Source organism: Alligator mississippiensis, chromosome 1 (genome assembly GCF_030867095.1).
Source record: "Alligator mississippiensis isolate rAllMis1 chromosome 1, rAllMis1, whole genome shotgun sequence".
NCBI lineage: Eukaryota > Metazoa > Chordata > Crocodylia > Alligatoridae > Alligator > Alligator mississippiensis.
The window spans coordinates 139,199,135-139,218,743 of record NC_081824.1 but is presented as its reverse complement, the minus strand read 5'-3'; the positions used below and the strand labels follow the sequence as shown (position 1 = coordinate 139,218,743).

Here is a 19,609-nt window from a genome sequence, read left to right as displayed (position 1 = left end):
ATGAATACTGGACTCTTCACTCTATTCAGCACTGATGAAGCTTCATCTGGAGCACGATGTCCAGATTTGGGCCCCACGCTTCAAGAAAGATGTAGACCAGGGGTAGGCAATGTTTTTTGACTGGAGTACCGAAAAAACCACAATGTCTACCTTGGAAGGTGCCAGAGTGCCGGCATGCCAGAAAAATAAAATGAGGGGGGCAGGGATAGGGCCTGGCCCTAGGGCAACGCAGCCCTCCCACTATCTGCTCTGAGGTGTGCGTGCAGTCACCACCAGCACGGAGCTGATGCCAGAGCTGTGGAGCCTGGTGCAGCTGTTTGCAGCCTGCCTGATGCTTGCTGAAGCTGCCCAGTGTCCAGGCTGGCTACAGGCAGCTGCACCAGGCCCCAGAGCCCAGTCATCAGCTCTGTGCTGGCAGCAAGGGAGAGACTGGGGTTGCACTGCCTCAGGCCCCTCCCCAACCGTCTGCTCTGAGGCGCAGGTGCATGTGCCAGTACAGAGCTGATGCCAGAGCCTGGCGCAGCTGTTTGCAGCCTGCCTACTGCAGCCAGCCATGGCTCTGGGTAGCTGCTGCCAACTACAGAGCCTGGGCTGCTTGCAGCAGAGCTTGCAGCCTCCCAGCTGTCTGCTGGGAGCAGCCCAGGCTCTGTGGTTGGCAGCAGCTACCCAGAGCTGGGTCTGGTGGTGGCATGCCAAGCAAAATGGCCTAACGTGTCATGCTCGGCATGCATGCTGGGGATTGCCAACCCCTGATGTAGACCAATTTAAACGAGATTGGCAGGGAGCAAATTATTAGAGCCCTGGGAAACATGACTTATGAGGAAAGTCTGAAAGAACTAGGGGTATTTAGTTTGAAAAAAGAGAAAACTGAGAAGGTTTTTAATAACTATCATCACATTCCTAAAGAGAGGTTCTAAAGAAGATGGAAATAGACTGTCCTCTGTGGCCATGGGATACTCAACTAGAAACAATGTCCTCAAACTGCAGCAGAAGAAATGTAAGCTGGAAGAACTTTCTACTATGAGGGGGATCAAGTATTGGAACAGGCTACCTAGACACATTGGACATTTTTAATCTTCAGCTCACTCCTCCTCCTTTTCCTGCCCAGGCAAAAGCTATGGTTTTAATTCTTTCAGAGCTGAATTGTCAGCAGCTCTTTACTGCTCAGCCAAAAGCTGAAACTGTAGCTGTTGCTGAAGACCTGACTCCATGGATAGATACAGGATTTGAAAAAGAGCTAAAAACAGTCGCAGGGCTGTGAAATGGGGAGAGAGACCAGCAGTAGATAACAGACAGCAAAATTGCTAAAGAAAGTAAAGCTTGATTAATGGAACACCAAAACCAGGAAAAAGGAGGAAGGGTCATTAACACCTGCAGAGTGAATGGGAGTTAACAGGAATTAAGTAGATAGTAAAGAAGCATGAAATCAGTTGACTCTATCAATACTGCCTGAATAGAAATGCCACTACTACTGCCAGACAGTTGGTTTTAATCTTTGGGTGGAGCAGGAATAAAAGCAGGGTGTGACCACACCATTGTATCCCTCCTGGATCTATTCTGCTGGACTTTATCCCTCTCTACTGCAGCTGCTGGATGAAAGAGGAGGAAAAGGGACAGCAGCCCTCTTACAGCATCTCCATGCTTATGTACTAAGCAGATAATCAGCTTCCCTGCCTGAGACACGCACCCCAAATTGGGAAGGCTAAATTTTGGGAGTGTGGTGAGTTCAGATGGTGAGTAAATATGGAATTTGGTGAGACCTTTCTCTAGAATGACCCTGGTAATGAAAGGAAGATCCACCATCAAGAGGAACAAGCCAGCCTCCAAGAGGACAGTGCAGTAGCTTGTGGGTAGATGTATGAAAGGATTGTGTGGGAAATAGGTGTATTATTCTACTGCTAGGCCCACAGAAAAAGTTAATAAAAGCATTTCAAATTTTTGAGACTGAGCTGAGTGAATCACCTTGAAACTTTCAAGTTTTTCTTTTACAGTACATGACTCTGGCCACACAAAGGCTGATGCTTCCTAAGCTCTATAAAAATCTGTACTGATTTAATTTTTAAAACATTCTCTAATCTGGATGGTTAGTTTTTCCATTTATTCTTGTATATATAATCAGTGACCTGTAAGAAAAAAGGAGGAATAGGCAAATGAATAAAGTTGAAATTGTACAGCTGTTAGTATGCTGGACATTAGCATTCTGAACTTGTATTTGTGACCAAGCCTGTAACAAGAGTAGAAAATAGCACAATATTAATTCATTCTCATGACAATGATTGTAACCAGTATAGAAAACAATGTAAACAAGCAATTCTTATTATCATCTTAAGCTTATAATCTTACAATGGCCCTTATTCTATTGTCTGAGTAAGAGAGAATTGACTGTTTTGTCCATTTGCCTTCAGTAGTATAAAATGTGTTTCTTGCTATCAGGTGGCACTAATACAAGGAAAAGGCTTGTTGTTAGGTAGTCACACCTGGGCATCAGCTACTCCAGTATCTTGAACCAAGGAGCAAAAGGTAAAAGATTGTCTTTATGTTGTAAAGGCGGAGAAGCATTGCAAATTTATCTGCTTAATGGCTTTCTATAAAGAACTCTTTTTTCTTATAAACAGGAATAACCCTAAGGTTATGGTTATTGCCTCCTAATGATATCTTGGACTCAGACTGAAGACTTGCTTATTAGGAAGCACCCTCAAGTTATTGTTTGGCTGGGCACTAAAATTAAACATCCAGATATTTGACGAAAGATGAAAAATAAACAAATTGACCTGTCAAGATGCTGAAAAATAATTTTAAAGCAAAAAAGACCCCTCTACCCTCCAAATCTTCCCCTGCTGCTGCTTCTCATTTCCCAGTTTTTATACATCTTTTCATTCACTCAGAAGATCTCCATTTCCAGGCCCCTTTCTTTTCTTACATTTCAGCAATGCTATTGCCCAGAATAACTGCTCTGCAATGTATTTGCTAAGTAAATTAGAAAGGAGGGATCTTCCCATGGAAAAAGTACAGTGTACATGAAAGAAGAATAAAAAATAGTGTCTTGAGTTGAATACTATTAAATTTTGCCCCATCTTAGGTAGTAGAGTTGGAGTGCTGTTTTAGCCATGATGGTCCAATACACGAGAAGCAAAGAATTTTTGGCCCTAATGCATTAGTTAGGAGAGATGTTAGACAACCTTTCAGACACAAGGTGCCCTTCTTTAGGTCATATCTCTCCAACTGTTCAGTTGATCCAATAAAATATATCACCATAAAAAAATAAACCTTGCTTCTCCTACCTTAGATCCTATGTTCAAGGTAACTATCACAGACTAGCCCAAAGTATGTGCTTTTGCAGATGGATATCTGGCCCTGAGCCCAAGCAGTCATTGGATAACAGAATAGCAAATCATAGTGTAATTAAATAGTAAGCTCTGCCAACAGTAGCAGCAGCAAAGGTGCCCTTTACTTAATCAGCGTATCTCAGATATTTCATAGAATAAAGCCTTCTTCTGCCAAAGATCACATATACAAATATAAAAATAAAGGTGTAATCAGCAACAGAAAGAAAAGAGAGGAATGGGCTACTCCTGTGCACACTCAAAATGCTTTGTGGCAAATAAGTGAGAAAAATTATATAAACTCAAGGTTACAGAAAGACAAAGGGAGCACATCTGAGAGATGCACAACCCCCCCCAGATTTCTGGCTCTGTAGCAGCTAACAAATGTGGTGTTTACTGTACATTGGTGGTACTCTGTCTGAATCTTTCTTTGTTTCTGCCCTCTTTCCCACCCAGGTGCAGACTTTAAAGCTCTTGACTCACCTTTTGAGTTGTTCCTTCCAAATTTGAAAATTGACTGGATGTGCTTACAAATGGGCAGACAGAGAGGAATGCCATCAAATTGAGCATAGATTATCACTTCATTAAGACAACTAAATTGCCACATATGTTGCTTAGTATAGGCTAAGCTGAACACCCACTTGGGCCCTCATTCCCTCACCCCTATATTCTCAGGGCCTATTCAATCAACTGGAATATGGGGGTTGAGGAAAGCAGGGACTGGCTGGAGTTAAGTGGTGAGAAAGTGGAATGGGCAATAACCTGGCTGGGGTTGGGTTGTAAGGGACCTAGTTGGGAAGTAACTTGGCTGAATTTGGGGTGCACTGTTCCTCACTGGAGGGATTGTGGGGTAGAGAGCCTAGGGAGTGTTGGAGATGAGGGGCCACTCTAGTGTTGTGGGAGAAGGGGCCTGGATGGGGACAGGAGAAGGCTTGCTTAGGGTTTGGGAATTAAAAAGCCCAGCTGGAGTTTAAAATAAAAGACTCTGCTGAAGGGTGCAGAAGGATCCAGCCAGAGTAGAGGGGTGAGCGGCTTCAAGTAGTCTGAGTTGCAGTACCTATTTGGTACTTTGTGAGAGAAAGCTCTCTGGCCCCTTAACTCTATAAACTTCTCCTGTTGTCATTGCTGCAGCCTCTGGTTTCTGAGTGAACAAATAGGCATTTGGAGGGCCTGATTTTAGTGGAATTCAGGCTTTTTCAGTTTTTGTTACTACCCAGTGGGCACGTCCACGCCAATGACGGTGCAGTACTGACTGGTACTGCGCAATCTCAGTGGCACACAGGTCATTTTTGACCCTACCGCATGGTAGCTCATTGCTACTGCACAGTAGTGGCAGTGTCACAGTTAGTGCCCACCAACACTACATTGCCATAGTGTCTCATGTACACATGCCTACTGATACTTAGAAAGTTTGGAATTGATCAGGTGGAGATTTTGAAAGTCTAACGAATCAACCAAACGAAGGTATCAGGTTGAATGGAAGGCTTTGCTCTGCTCTTCTGGTTTTTGTTGCAGTTTGGTATGTATATATTTAGTATTTTTATTATTTAGGATTGATCCTTACTTACACACAACTTCACTCGTACTCCTGGGTCCTTTGATATTAAGACAGATAAGGAAGACAGTAACTGAAGAGAGTAACTGGGTAACAAGCGATTTGCTGAAAAAATGTGCCTTTTTTAATGTTACCTGCTAAGTGTTTCAAGGTAGGGAATCATTCTTGTCTATCTTTTGGGCTGTTTCTTTCAGAATATTTGTTGATTAGATGTTAGAGTGAGTAAAATTAAGCAGGAGGGCAAGAGTTGTCAAGTGAAACTCTTTCTAGATCTAGACCAACTAATCAGGAGGGTTGAAGAATGATTTTCAGGGGACAAGAGAGAGTACATGTCACAAGAGATCTGGGATGACATTCCAGGCAAAGGGGACAATATCAAAGATGCAGACAGTCACAAGCTGGTATTTGGTGAACTTCAAAATTGCCAAGTTAATATATCTGAAGTAGTGAACATGACTCTTTGTTGTTCCTAATCATGGCCAGGATCTTCCTCCAGGAGCAGTCCCAAAGGATTCAAGGGCTTCTTCATTTTAAATGAAGATGAGTAGCTTATGGCACCCTCTTTCCTTTTAAACTCCTAGTACAATATTGATATGGAGATCCTCCATGTCCAAGAATCCTTGAACCTTTCACAAGTCAACACTGCTCCTGTCATCCTGTTCCCTCTTCTTGTGGTCCTGCCTTTCATGGATTTCATGATGTTGTCTAATATGGGTCTTCAGCTGGCTCTTTCACTCATGTTAGTCATTCTTAGTGTCCCTTGGCTCAGTTCTTTCCCTTTTCCCTTCATGGTTTTAACATATCATAGATGATTTTTTTGGGTGGTGGAACCTGGACATGCAGTATGAGTCTTTTTTCAGGCTCCTGTATATGTATAATGGAGCAGTTTCTTCTTCAGCCCTATCACTACCCTCTCTCTGATTTCATGAAAGGGATTCAGGATGTTATCTCTGCTGGTGCCAGGTGCTGCCTTTGTGTCTCTGTTTAAAGTAGCATCTAAAAGAATGCATTTTTGTGCTGTAATATTAAAATACTAGTCCCTACACGTGTAATCTGGAATCCTAATCCTTTGGTTATGCCATGAGATGGTAGGCTCTGCTTCTTTAGGTCCTCCAAAAAGTGCTGTTTGAAGCACAGCTAGAGTGGCCATGGATTTATAGCAGTTAGTGAGCATGTATTCATAGTACAGGAGGTAGCTTTACAATTAACTGAAGCAGTGTCCAAAGGAGGATCCATACCTTGCCATCACAAGCACCAATGTACTTGTCCCTCATTCTTGTATTCTGATTTGCTATCGGGCATTGGTATTGGGAAAAACAACCCAGAATTAGTAAAGGGCAAACAAGAGAAGAAGTAGGTCAGATTTCAGGACTAGTACCCTTGGCAGTGCCTCTTAAGTTAACAGTTTTTAAAAACTACAGGTTTTTTTTTAACACAAGCCCAGCCAACAAATTTAGGCTTGCTCACAGATGTCACAGGTTGTTTATACCCTTCACGTTATGGGCTTTGTTTTGTGTGACAAGTGATGAAACCCCAAAACCGAGAACTTTATTATTATTTTAACACAGTTGAAATAGATTGGTGCTTTTTCAGAAGTCATACTCTGACTTTTTAAAGATCATCCTTGCATTGGCCAGGGAGCGAAAAGCAGGGATGTTAAGCATTCAAGGGAAAATATACTAGTTCCTGACCTCCTATTAAAAAATGTACCTTCCAGTCTAACACTGTTAGTTTCTAAGAGTTCTTTTTCTTAGACTCTTTGTCATTGTTCCTTTTATCTTGCAAGGTCTTGACTCCCGTGTCCTCATGTTTCTAGCCCTGGTGTAAATTCCTACTTGTCTGCATTGTTGCTCACAGATTGCTGTCTGCAGCTGCTGGGTTGGAGACTGTTTAATGCTTGCTTTTTGACTTAAGTGTTTACATTTAGATGTAATTGGAGATAACTTACATAGAGGAATGATTTGTTTCTGTTCTCTCTCTCCACTGCAAAGACTTAAGTAATCAGTTTTACAATGCAATCAATTCATTTATTTCAAAATATGCTATTAGAAAAAGTAACCTTGTTTCTAGTGATATTTATTTAAATAGGGGTACATAGAATTACTTTGCTCCTTAAGAAAATATTATATTTTTTTAAAAGTTTGATTATGTATTATTGTGATGGACCAGAAGAAACTTCAGACAGTCAATGATTTGGCTTTTTTAAAATTCTTGAATATTTGAGGATTGCATATGATTGTTAGGAGAAGTCAGACCAGCCATTATCTTTGTATGAATAAGAAAAATATACTATTTTTGTAAATGATTCCATAAGAAAGCTATGTAAGGAATTAATCATTTGCTTTATTTAGCTTTATAATTGCATTTTGTTACAAGGGCAGAGTTAAGATTGTTTTTTGTTATAGTCATAAAGAATATTTATCTTTAATGCCTATGTATATGTGAAATAGGTGTTTAGGATTGCATCTAAATTGTATGCAATCTAACCTAAAGTTGTGTTTCCATAATTCTATTTTTTAAACAGATATTTTGGTGATTCATCTTCCTGAATGTTACTATTGATCTTATCTGTAAGCCAACAAGGATTTGTTTTGGAGTAGAATAGAAATTAAATGAAAGTGATTTTGTGGTGTTTATACAGAAAGCTTTTTTGAAGCAGAGGAAGATTGCCAAAGTAAAAGGAAAAAAGTAGCAACTCAGGAGTGTTTTACAATAAATTATAGCAGTCACAGGTATGGTTAATGTCTATGATGTAGCATTGGATATTTATTAGGTAGCAAATAATCTTGTATGGCTACTTTTACTTTTACTGAATATATACCATGATAGTTAGCCATGTAGACATTTTTGTTTGGGGTTTTCATGTTATTATTTGGCTAAGATTTTGAAACAGAGGTGAGAAAAATACAACTGTCACCTAGAAATGACCCCCAGGGATTTTCACAGATTCTTTCAACATGTTGTTCACAAATTTCTGTGGGCTTTAGCTACATCCCTGCCTCCAAAGTGCTTCAGCCTGGCAGCTATTTATATACACGCGCGTGTGTGTGTGTGTGTGTGTGTGCACATGCATGTGCACGCGCATGGGTGGGTGGGTGTATGACTGATAGATGTGGCATGCTGTTTAACCTTAACTCACTGAGCCTTTTTTAAAACTGAAGGATGAGGGCTAATAGGGGAAAAAAAGAAAAAATATTTAGCCCAAGGTTTTCATAAGCAGGCAGTGAAAGATGCATTGTTTAATCCACTGTTGTGTCTGCAAATAATTCCTTATGCTAAGTAGCTCCTCACATTTCTAGCCACTGGACTGACTCTCAGTACATTAATAACACCTGTCATGAGATTTTGGGATATACTAGAACAATTTATTTCCCAGTGGGGTTCTTATCTAAACAAGATCAGTCTTTATATCTTTCTCCATTTAGCCAGGATTCTGTTGTAGTGTATCTTGGTATTATCTATGTCTTGCTGTTTCTCAACTGGGGAGGGGAAAAATACAGAATAGATATCACTTCCAGCAGTGTCATTGTCATGCCAAATAGTAATACCATACTAATAAACAGAAAGCAGAAAGCATTTTATGTTAAATCTCTTTATGTAAGTATGATTTTGTAATGCAAAGGAGCCATGGCATGCTAGCCCAGTAACAAGGCAGGCACATATTATGGAAGTTTTCTATGATCCACTTTAGTGTTAGATTTTCCTTTTTAGAAAGAAGAGATTATATTTCTGGTTGGTGAACAGGGGATATGTCTACACGAGATGCTAACTGCGCAATAGCCTGATACTACTTGTGCAGTAGAGTTGTGTGGCAAAAACTGTGACATGAGGCTACCGCACAGTAGTATTAGGCTACTGTGCAGTAGCATCACAAAAAAGGCATTCAATGGCGCTACTAGACAGTAACGGGTTACTGAGTATTTATTTAGTACTTATATAAATAAGTAACAACTGTGCAGTAGCATCTTTAGTTGAAATGTGATCTGCAAAATATCTTCTAAGAAATGTATTATTTCAGATTATACAGATTGATTTTACTAAATTATTGGTATTAGAATGAGCAAGGATCTTTATTACAATATGTTGCGAAACGTTTGACCTTCATAACTTCCCTTTGTTTCTAAACTAAATCAGTGCTTTAGCTAAAGTCTTATTTGAACCAGACTCAACTGTAGTTCTAGCACTTATACTACAGGAACATGTGCTATATCCACCTAATCATGACATTCGTTCTTAATTGATTTAGGGAGCAAGATTTTTTTAAATCTGATTTTTAACCACTGGTCACTTACAAGAGGTGCTCAGTTCTGATCCAGACTGTGAATACCGGGCTATATTGGAAGTGTTAACCTCAGCTTAATCTGTTGTGGTCATCCAGGCTTTATGGCATGGGTATGTGGGTCACAAAGTTGAGCATGCATGCCAGTAAATGTTAGAATATCCATTATAAGGAAGAATAAGTGTTTTGTGATGTGACTGAATTATATATGTACGATTTAAGTAAGTGTCCTGTGTTTCTCATGCAGCTGAAAGATATCACACATTTTAATAAGAAAAATGTTGCCATAAACTATTTAAATGCACATCAGTATACTTGCATGTGTGTCCTTTCTGGAGAATGATTTAATTTGAGACTATTATGAACTGCTATTAATATATTAGGAAACAAGATGGATACCACAAGTAGTTTTCATTTCTATTAGTTACAGTTGCATGTAAGTTTATAGGGAAATGCGACTAGAAGGATATCATCTTCTGAAGCCGTATGCAGAATACATATTCCCCTCTCTGTTTGCATTTCTGGCCTGCTTTTTAGATGCTCTGACTTTCCTGGTCTCTCCCGTATATAGATCTTTCTTGCACACCATCCATCAAATCTCTGAAACATGGTAAGGGAGAATCTGGATTCCTCCTAACTTAGAAAAACACTTGGATACTACAACAGTGTGCACTAGGAATAAACCATGCAAAGGAGGGAACCTTAAATGCCAGAAGAAGGGAAACTGATAATGTGAGAGCGGGAGAGAGGGGAGGGGAGAGGGAATCTTCCCTCATCCTCTTTCCAGGTGAAGAAGCCTGAGATTTTCCTCACTAGCAAGTTTGATAGAGGGTAACAGTCCCCCTGCAACAAGATACGGAGCTGAGAGCTTCTCTGCAAGATCACCCTTGTGATTCTGGGAGCAGGCAAAGCTAGAGGAAAACAGATCATCTCATTCTGCTTCGCAGCTGTCTTTTAAAAATTATTATTTGTTACATGCAGAACAGCAAGTAGGCAACTAATAAGGATTAGTAATAGGGAAGTTTTATTTAATTCAGTTTTTAAGCTGCTTTATTCAGTGAAATCCTTTAAAACACTGAGATTATAATTTTAAAGATACCAGGACACTGCCATGGATTCTATAGTATATGTAACTCAGAAGCATATTTTCATGGAAGATTAAATGTTATATACAGTATCTGAAATTATTATTGATTACATTTTGCAGTTGTATTCCCATGTTGAGGGTTTGGTTCTAGAGTTTCAGTGCATAAATTAAGAACTTTCAGAGCATTCTTTTGGCAGGAATTATAACGGCTATAGTATCGCCAGCTTTATCACAAGATTTGCAGGATTTGATGTTGTAGCTGAAGACTCAGCATAAGAAGCCCAGTAAACATGATAGAATCTGAGCTCTGATTTTTCAAACAGCTTCTAGCCCTGATGAATCCCTAAGAAAAGCTTGGAGGTACAATCCAAGAACACCAAAAAGGTCAAAAATCCCAACATAAATAGCAATAAACCATTTCAGAATTGTTATGCCACCGATTTGCAGCCTGACTCTCAAGTTTTTGATGCTTGGGATTGGCAGTACTACTGTAAGAGTCAATGATGGTCAAAAATTGTCCTTCCTAAAACTGTACACTATAATTTTGTCAAAGGACATAACTGTACGTGCTGAGGTAGCTAGATCCATCCACCAAAATGCACCTATAGTTTATGCCATGTCAAGGCCTGTAAGCTTCCTACTTTGTTTAGCAGTTGAGGGACCTAATTTTATTGGGTTCTGCAGTCATCTGGATAATGGTTTTCTCTAATTTTTATATTATTTACAGCAACAAATTTTTAATTCTCAAGATATTTTTGGCTACAGGCTGTATAGAAGTTATTCCATATCATTACTGTAGCTGCAGTTGAAGGCATTTTTAAGGTTCTTGTCAGAAGTGTCTGGGTTGTAAAACAAAGTGTCCTTGTATAATCATGTTATACAAACCTATATAACTTGTCTCAAAGGCATGTTCAGGTGGGAATGCCTGGAGAGGTCTGCCATACCCCCTCTCCCCAACTCTCCCCAGTATTTGGGGCTTGACATAGAGGCACTGGGAGTGACTCGAAGTGAGCTAATATACTTCTTTTCCTGTTAGTGAAGAGCAGTTTCTGGTTATAGTCCTGCCCTTGGGAGAAGTTGATGCTCCTAAACTATCTGTAGTTTTCCCTTTGCATCTGCAGAAGGCATTTGGCTGCCTTTGAGCAGTGTTTGCCAAATGGTCCTTTCACTGTTAATAGGAGAGGACACCTCCTATAATGTGTCAGTGGCTGATAGATACTGCAGTCCAGCCCACCATTTGGAGGTATCACAGACTTGCTTTAGCCTGTCCCTTGGATCATATTCCTGCTGGAATATGACCCATGTCTGCTCACTTCACTCCTTTGCCACTTGCTCTTACATTTGCTGTACATAGCTCTGCCCCAGCTCATGAGAAAGCCTTCCACTTTATGGATTATCTTTGCTCCTTCACAGCACTCTTTCTCTTTTTGATCTTCCACCTTCTTCAAATTTCCCATAAAGGTGTGTCTCTTCTCCCTTACCTCTGCCTCAGTTTCAGGGGCAATATTTTCTTTAAATCTCTGCCATTTGATGCTATGATTTATAGAGATATTAAAAATTGTTACAAAATTATTTAAAAGCCATGTTATGATTTGATAGTCATATTATTCTTACTATCAGCGAGGATTCTGGGATTGAAGTTGTGAACTGAAGCAGTTTAAGATGGTTGTTCTACCCAATGTTACATACAATAACATTATATTGCACTGATTTGGGTTTTTTAACAGAAGTCCCGTGCTGGTGTTCCAGTGCCTGCACCACCATGTCATTTGCCTTGACTGCTTCCATTTATACTGTGTGACTATGCTGAATGATCGCCAGTTCATCCATGATCCTGAGCTTGGCTACTCCCTCCCCTGTGTGGGTAAGTTTGGGATGTTCTTTTAATTATTCTTGCCCTATTATCTGTTGTCAGAATTAGAGCACGTCTGAGTAGTTGTTTCACTTGACGGAAAATGTGTTTTGTTATTGAAATGGTCCTTTTGGCTCTGTATGTAAGCTGGCTCTAAAACATTAGCTCAGTTCCAAAGGGCATTTCTTTTATAAGCAAATGCATGCATTTTTCACATTAGTATCATTATAAAGTGCTAAAGAATGATAGCAGTAAGCATTAAAAAAAAATCCTTGATGACCTCCAGGTCTTTTCTTCTGAGTCAAGTAAGTTAACTTTTTCTGGCATAGCTTCAAGTGTTAATAAAAAAAAGTAATAGGAATTTTAAATAGCCTTCTTGTTGATTAAGTTATCTCTACTAATTATCATTGCATTGAATGAAATGCAGATCTCCCAACGTATGTGCTAGGTTACCTGCTGTAGCTGACTAGGAAGTGAAATTTGCCTTCTGTAGAGAAAGATTTATGTTGAATCTTAAAGATCACTTTTGACAGATGTGAGACAAAAAGTCAAATCCATCACATTGTCACACAGACAAATTTGCTGTGTGGAACTTTACCAGAATTTTGTATTGCTGTTATGTTTGCATGTGTGTTTGTCAGAAGTGCCATGCACTACCATGTAAATCACATCCTTTCACTTTGCAAGCTGCAAATAAGATGGATTTGCCTTGGTTGTTTGAGTAGAAGAAAAACTGTGGGCATTTCTTATGAGAGTGACATTTGCTTTATACTGGGGCATGTCTTAAAGATATTGAATCTACTGTAATAAAGAACAGTTCAGCTTGTCTATATTTACCAGCTGCTTTTAATAATTTCAGTAGCATCTTAGCAATGGTCATAAGTTCACATACTGCCAATATTGCAGTTCATATGCTGCTAATGTCTGTTTGCCAGGTTTCTATTTAAATGTAGCATAGCCATGTAGTAGTGCTCTGTACAACAGTATCTTGTTACAGAGAAGATTTTTCCCCTCACCTGCAGATAAATCATATATATATATATATATATATATATATATAATACTGGTTGCTTAAGATGGCCTGTCAGTGAAATCCTGATTTGTTCTTCCTACTCACTGTTCCTTCCTTGATTTTTACATGGTGATGTTGGGTGACTCAATACTTGTCTGCCCCCCCTGCCTACATCCCCCACAAATTAATCAATTTTCAGCCCAGCACACAAATGAATCAGTCTCTTTTCCCTTTGCTCAAGATTTATCAATTTTCTTCCTCTCTCCATTTATCAGTTATCTTTCCTGTTCTCCCTCTTGCTTCCCAAATTAATCAATTCTCTCAGCAGCAGTTATTCCAACTCATCCCCCTGCCCAGTCAGGCCTCCTTTCAACTTTAGTTGTTACCACAGCCCTTCCTCCAATTTACACATAATATTCTTGCCTGATGGCCCTTCAACCTCATCTTCTGGCTCAGCCACTTCATTAATACTATTAGACTGACAGCATGCTGGGCACTGTCTTTCAGAACTAGTTCTTCAATTTGGGGGTTTTACACTCCTTTTTCTCTTACTTAGAGAGGAGGCTAGCAAGTAAGCTACAATTTCTGGTATCTACCTGGAGATAAGGACCCAAATATCTTCTTACTTCTGTAGTCTTGTGCTTGGGACTTCTAGAATGGAGTAGTGAAAGGAAAGTGGAAGGGAAGTGATGGCAGTGGGATGCTTGGAACAGCACTTTTTCCTGCCCAGGGCAGGGGGTCAGACTTGATGATCTACTGAGCTCCCTTCTGACCATGAAAATCTATGAATGCTATGATAGTATGGGAGGATGACCAGAAGTACTCACGGCCTTGCCTCAGGTCTTTGATTGCTATTGAAGGAAGAGCTTGGCCTAAGGTAGGGGGAGTCAGAAAGATTCACAGAAATAACTTACAGTTCTGCTTAACTGAGGCAGAATAAAAGTAAGTCTACTCTCCACAGGCCTGGCAATATAAAATTATTGGGTAGTCTTTCACCATCCCTCAGGTAGAGCATTGGTCTTGCTTTCTCCTCATTTCCTATGTTAAAGGTTCTCTGCCCAAGCCATAAACCAGATTACCAACCCATATTGCCAACCCAAGGGGCCCAAACCCATGTCATAATCCAAAACTCTCAAGACTTAAAAAAATGAGATATTATGTCATTATTATAGGTGTTTATTCTTCTGCACTCTGGCCTTTTTCATTGCCTGTTGTTTCTGACCCAGTAGTTGGTAACCACAATCATTTTTGGAACAGCCCCATCCATTCAGTTGCTTTATAATAGCACTCTGCCGCTTACATAGTCTGAGCTGACAAATGGTAGCAGTGGCTGGAATGCAGTCTCTATCCCTGAACCTGCAGCAGTTACACAGGCTGCTGCCCCCAAACCTAAACTTTGTTTGTTTAACCTGCTGCTCTTTGTCTTTTATCAGTTTGTATCAGTCTGAGGCTGCAAGCTGTGCCAAATCATTGTGACACTGGGGCAACTGGGTCAGTTGTCACTTAGAGGTGGCTGAATCATCAAATTTCTGGGTCACAGAAAATTTCAGCATTTTGGAGTCTGGTTCACTTCCAGTGCCAAATGAAATGGAAGGTCTTTAAAATTTTCCCATGGAACTGAAGTTGCAGCAAAAATTACAAAGTGTGCTCCTCAGGGATGCTGGCAGCTGCTGAGTAAAATGGACACACTTCTTGCCAAGTTCACATTGCCCACCACTGACTACCAGTGGGGAAATTGGAAACTTGCAGAATCAGATGGCCTAGGGAACCAGGTGACCTTAGTACTAGAAGGTCTGAGTTCCTGACCCTGGGTCAGCCCCTTCTTTTGTTAGGATTGCTTAGGAGTCCTAGACCCTTGAAGTCTGGAGTGTCCTGAAACACAGGCGGAGAGCAAACTAGGTATGGTTCTAAGGGAAACCAGCTGGGAAGCCAACAAAACTTATCAGGAATGGTAAAGGTAACTGGCCAACCTCTGTGCCTGGTGTAGTAGGAACATGCAGTGCAGGAGCAACAGCCAGAAGTTTTCAAGTGCGTGGGAGGATGTCACCTCCTTTTTCTGCTGCTGGCACATTGATTTTCAGTGGCAACGAAGGAGGCTTCCCCCATAGCAGCAAGTCTTAGTTGTTGTTCTTGTGTCACCCAGGGCGCCATGTGCTGCTACTGCTTTGCCCTCCCTGCTGCTGGAATTGGAGCCGATGCAGGGAGGGTACAGGGTGTTTGGTGTGGGGAGCGAGGGGAAAGGGGAATTGAGTTCCTCCTTGGCTACATTAAAGGACCCCTTAGTTAGACACCGAGAAGTTGTTCCCTGTTTGCCCACCATTGTTATGCTACTGGTAAGTCTTCATGAAACATTGGTTTGGATCAGTCAGTATTATCTACTGGGAATATTTAATTGGAAAACTTCTGGCCAGCAAATTTTTGACAACTACCCTAACTCTAACCCTAACCTTGAACCTAAACTGTTTTTCCTGGCTGGGTCAGACAAAGGAACCTGTCTCCTGAAGCACTACACTGGCATTGGTTTAGATGAACTAAGCACCTTGTGCTGGCTTGCTATGCCATTTGCTGACTTATTTCAATCAATGGGATTCAGTGAGGCAAATTAAATGGGAGGGATAAGTTCTGCCTGTCTTGGTTTTTTTGTTTGTTTGTTTGTTTTTTGTTTGTTTTGTTTTGTTTTTGTCACATTGCTGCTTTGTCTGCAGCACCAGGTGGCTTCTGTGCAGAAATCCATGCCTTTTGAGTGTTCTAGCTTTCCAGTCATCACCCAAATCAGTTCAGTTTTTCTAACTGATGTCAATAATATTCCTTGCAATTTTGAAGACTGCATTATGCAGCAGATAGAAAAATATGAATGCACTGACTTACTTTTCCCATTGGTTGGCTAAATACAAACATGCAAAGCTTAGCTACATATAGGCCAATTGCCTAGTTGGTTTCTGGTTGTTTGTGATACATAAACCACAGAATGCTCAAACTTTTAGACAGACATGCTTCAGATGGAAGTTGAGAGTCTAAAGTAATCACCTGGGCTCTAGGAAGAAGGGACTGAATAAAAGCAATAAATATCACAGGGTGAAGTACTTGGCAGCAATTAAGCATTTGATACTTAAAAGGGCCTAGAAACATTGCTTTTGTTTTAGGAAAATAAAAGAACTCCCTGTACCCTGGGCTAACATGGGCTGTACTACTAAGACATTTATTATATTGCATCAATATATTCCAATTATGTACCATGTAGCTACCATGCATGGGGTCCTATATTCCTTTCTAACTGTACGAAGTCATGTACATAAGTATGATTTTTAACATCCAGTAATAAAGTTTTAAATCTGAAGAAGGTGGTAGTATTCATCAAACTTAGCACTAAATTACTTCTTTTCCCTGGTCCTTCAGAACATGGCTGTTGAGATAATGCAGGAAAGCATAAGCTACTGCTACTCCAGGGGCAGGCAATTATTTCAGGCAGAGGGACACTTACTGAGTTTTGGCAAGGCATTGAGGGCTGTGTGACAGGCAGCCAGGGGCAGATAAATATTAGCTTTCTAAATTTTTTAGGGGCCCTGTGGGCTGGATAAAATGGCCTGGGGGGCTGCAGCTGGCCCGCGGGCCACATTTTGCCCACCCCTGTGCTACTCCCTGCTATTCAAGAATATAGGATGATTGTCCCTGTGGTTGTTCATACAGTATCTTTCAACAATTGTATGTTTTAAAATAATTCAGGACAGTATCCTTTGGTATTGATTTCTAGCTGTTCTGGCAGTGCATATTAAACCATATAGTATATTTAAGGTGGTGGAAATTATAAGGATTTTTTACCCAAATTTCTGTAAGTACAATCATGAAATTATTTCCTTTTAAGTTGGCCTGGTGCTACAGGACATGCTAACAAATACCTGTTTTTATTTGTGGCAACATCATGTCACTACAACTTATCACTTCCAGGAATGAAGCCAAAGCAAAAAGATCAAATCTTATTTTTAATCACAGGTTGGGCACTGACATCCAAGATTATGCTCTGGGCTTATATCTAACAGGAATATGAAACTAATTCATTTTTAGTGTGATGATGTCAATACTGTGATCCAGTAAGTGATAACTCTTTAGCACCCACAAGCACAGAATTTTTTATAAACAGCTAATCCCAATACTATGTTATTGCCTAAATCAGTGGTTCTCAACTTTTTCAGACACGAGGCACCCCTCAATAGATTTGAGGTACCCCTAGGAAAATGTCAGCTCTTAGTTTTTGCTCTTTTTTGACTACAGAAAAATAATAGAGCAATTTTCTGTTACAAAGAACACAAAGACTACGACAGGTCACAGAACCATACAAAAGTAGGGTTTGAAGGGACCTCAGGAGGTCTAACCCCCTCATCTAGGTTAGAGTGTTTTAAACACTCTGGATTCCTATTTGAAATCTCTGGGTTTATCTTATGAATCATGTTTGCACACCTAACAGTACTAACATTTTGGGGCACCCTGTGGTGCTCTTAAAAGGGTCTCAGGGTACCTCAGGGTACCATGGTTCTCTGGTTGAGAATCACTGGCCTAAATACCTAAAATTCACTGATTAGCAGTGTCAAACTATTTATGGCATCATGTATAGGAAACGCTAATGTTTCAGGCTTGCTGTGCTCAAAGCATTATTTCACTTGTCCATGTTCAAATAAAAATGATGTTATTTAAAATCCATTCCATTTCTCTAAGGCATATGTGCACATGGTGCCTTAGAACAGTGCAGGAGGGTTTAGTCTGGTAATTAAGCTTATTTAGATTGTTTGCATGTGCAAATTAGTTCTGTTCATTCCTGTGTTTTTTAAAAATATAGATAACATAATGAACACAGCCTGCAGTTTCCATTAACATTTGACTCTCTGTTCCTGATTTTGATCAGGAGAACATACAGACATAGCAGGGGGTTTCTTTTTATCTTTTATTGGATCAATCTAGAGGTCAAACCAGCACAGACAATAGAGAAAAAAAGCAGTGGCATCTACAGAAGGGGCAGTGACTGACAAATCAGTCTTAGCACAGGTGCATGGTAACTTGAGTTGCACAGGATCTTTGTTATGGACTTCAGTTGAACAGTGTATCTCGGGTAAGGTGAATAACCATTTGAGTATGTACATGCACTTTGTATGGCCATACTCTTCATCTTTTCATTTCTGTATGTGACCACATGAACGAGAAGTTTAAGCATCCTGGAAGGCAAGTGATGGCAGGTGATGATGAACAGTTTCAACTTGAAAGTGGCATAATTTCACTCTAGTCTTGCATAAAACATGCCATGTTTTTCTTTTTGTAGGACAAAATTAATTCCTTAATGCATAGCTGCTAATCTGGTGCCATGCAACAGTATTCCAGGTGGGAATAGACAGCATCCGGTATTAATCTCTGACTAGGTAAATCTCCAGTATGTTGATAGGATTAGCTGCTCAGAATAATGTAGCAACTGCATGATTCAAACCCAGTATATCATTAAAGACAAAGAATTTACAGTTAGAAGCAGGTGGTATTATACTGGTCATTAAAATTTAAAATAAATAAATAAATGTTACAGATTACACACTCTCTGCCCTTGTTAAATAGCAACAAAAATCTATCCCATCTCTCTGTATGGTGTCTTGTATTAATGAGGCTCCATGCACAGAAATTTCCATGAGTGGTGACCTCCAAGTATCTTTGAAATAATTAATAAGGTGCTTAGAGGGACAGATTTGCATATGCATGAAAGATCATTTATGGTTATTTAGTTGCTGTGCAGGGCACTGAAATCTCATAGCATTACCTCGAAACAGGCAGTGTATGAAAATATACAATATATTACGCCATTTAAACATGCACTGTTCTTACCATCATCATTTAATTTAAAAAAAAATAAAACTGAGTTCTAGCAATATAGGGCTACAGCCAGTAGGTTAACACAAATTGCGACAGGACCGGAAAATAGTTTGGCACAGGAAAAGAAGACAGTGAGGCCAAGGAAAACCAGAGTTTGACACTGCTGTAAGCACTTTGCAAAAATGACTTTGTATCAGTTTAATTCTTAAGAATTATCAAAGACATGATGTATTTTTAAAAAGCCTAGGTAAAAGACACTGTTCCCATGATAACAGTAAAACACTTTTGTATCTGGAAGTAATCTTGTCATTACCTCATATAAATAAATAAATAGGTTCAATTACCACAAGTTTGTATATGGAACACTTAATAAAAAGGATTGAAGCTTTAAAGAAGCTTTAAGGGCCATCTTTCACTAGAAGAATGCTGCTTGGGAATCATTAAAAAGGGCACATTTTAAGGTTCAACCATATAGATTCTGTATGCATAATAACTAGATGTTTTTGCTGCTATAAGAATGTTGATGGAGTGGTGGCACTGAGTACCCTCTTAAAAAGTCACAATAGTGACCAAAAGAGGAAATGAGATTACGTGACTCTATATATCAGACATATAAAGTACATAGCAAAGTTACAGTTTGCAAATTAAAGGAAGGAC

At 39.8% G+C, this 19,609-nt stretch overlaps 1 protein-coding gene across 2 annotated transcripts in view; it reads left to right on the top strand.

Annotated features, from left to right (window-relative positions):
• The window catches only part of PRKN (parkin RBR E3 ubiquitin protein ligase), a 1,451,839-nt gene that overhangs the window by 946,550 nt on the left and 485,680 nt on the right, over positions 1-19,609 (top strand). For both annotated transcript variants that reach the window (XM_059714743.1, XM_019479720.2), the window contains exon 7: positions 11,972-12,108. In XM_059714743.1, coding sequence (XP_059570726.1) covers positions 11,972-12,108 — 137 coding nt within the window. The remainder of the gene's footprint in view (positions 1-11,971; positions 12,109-19,609) is intronic.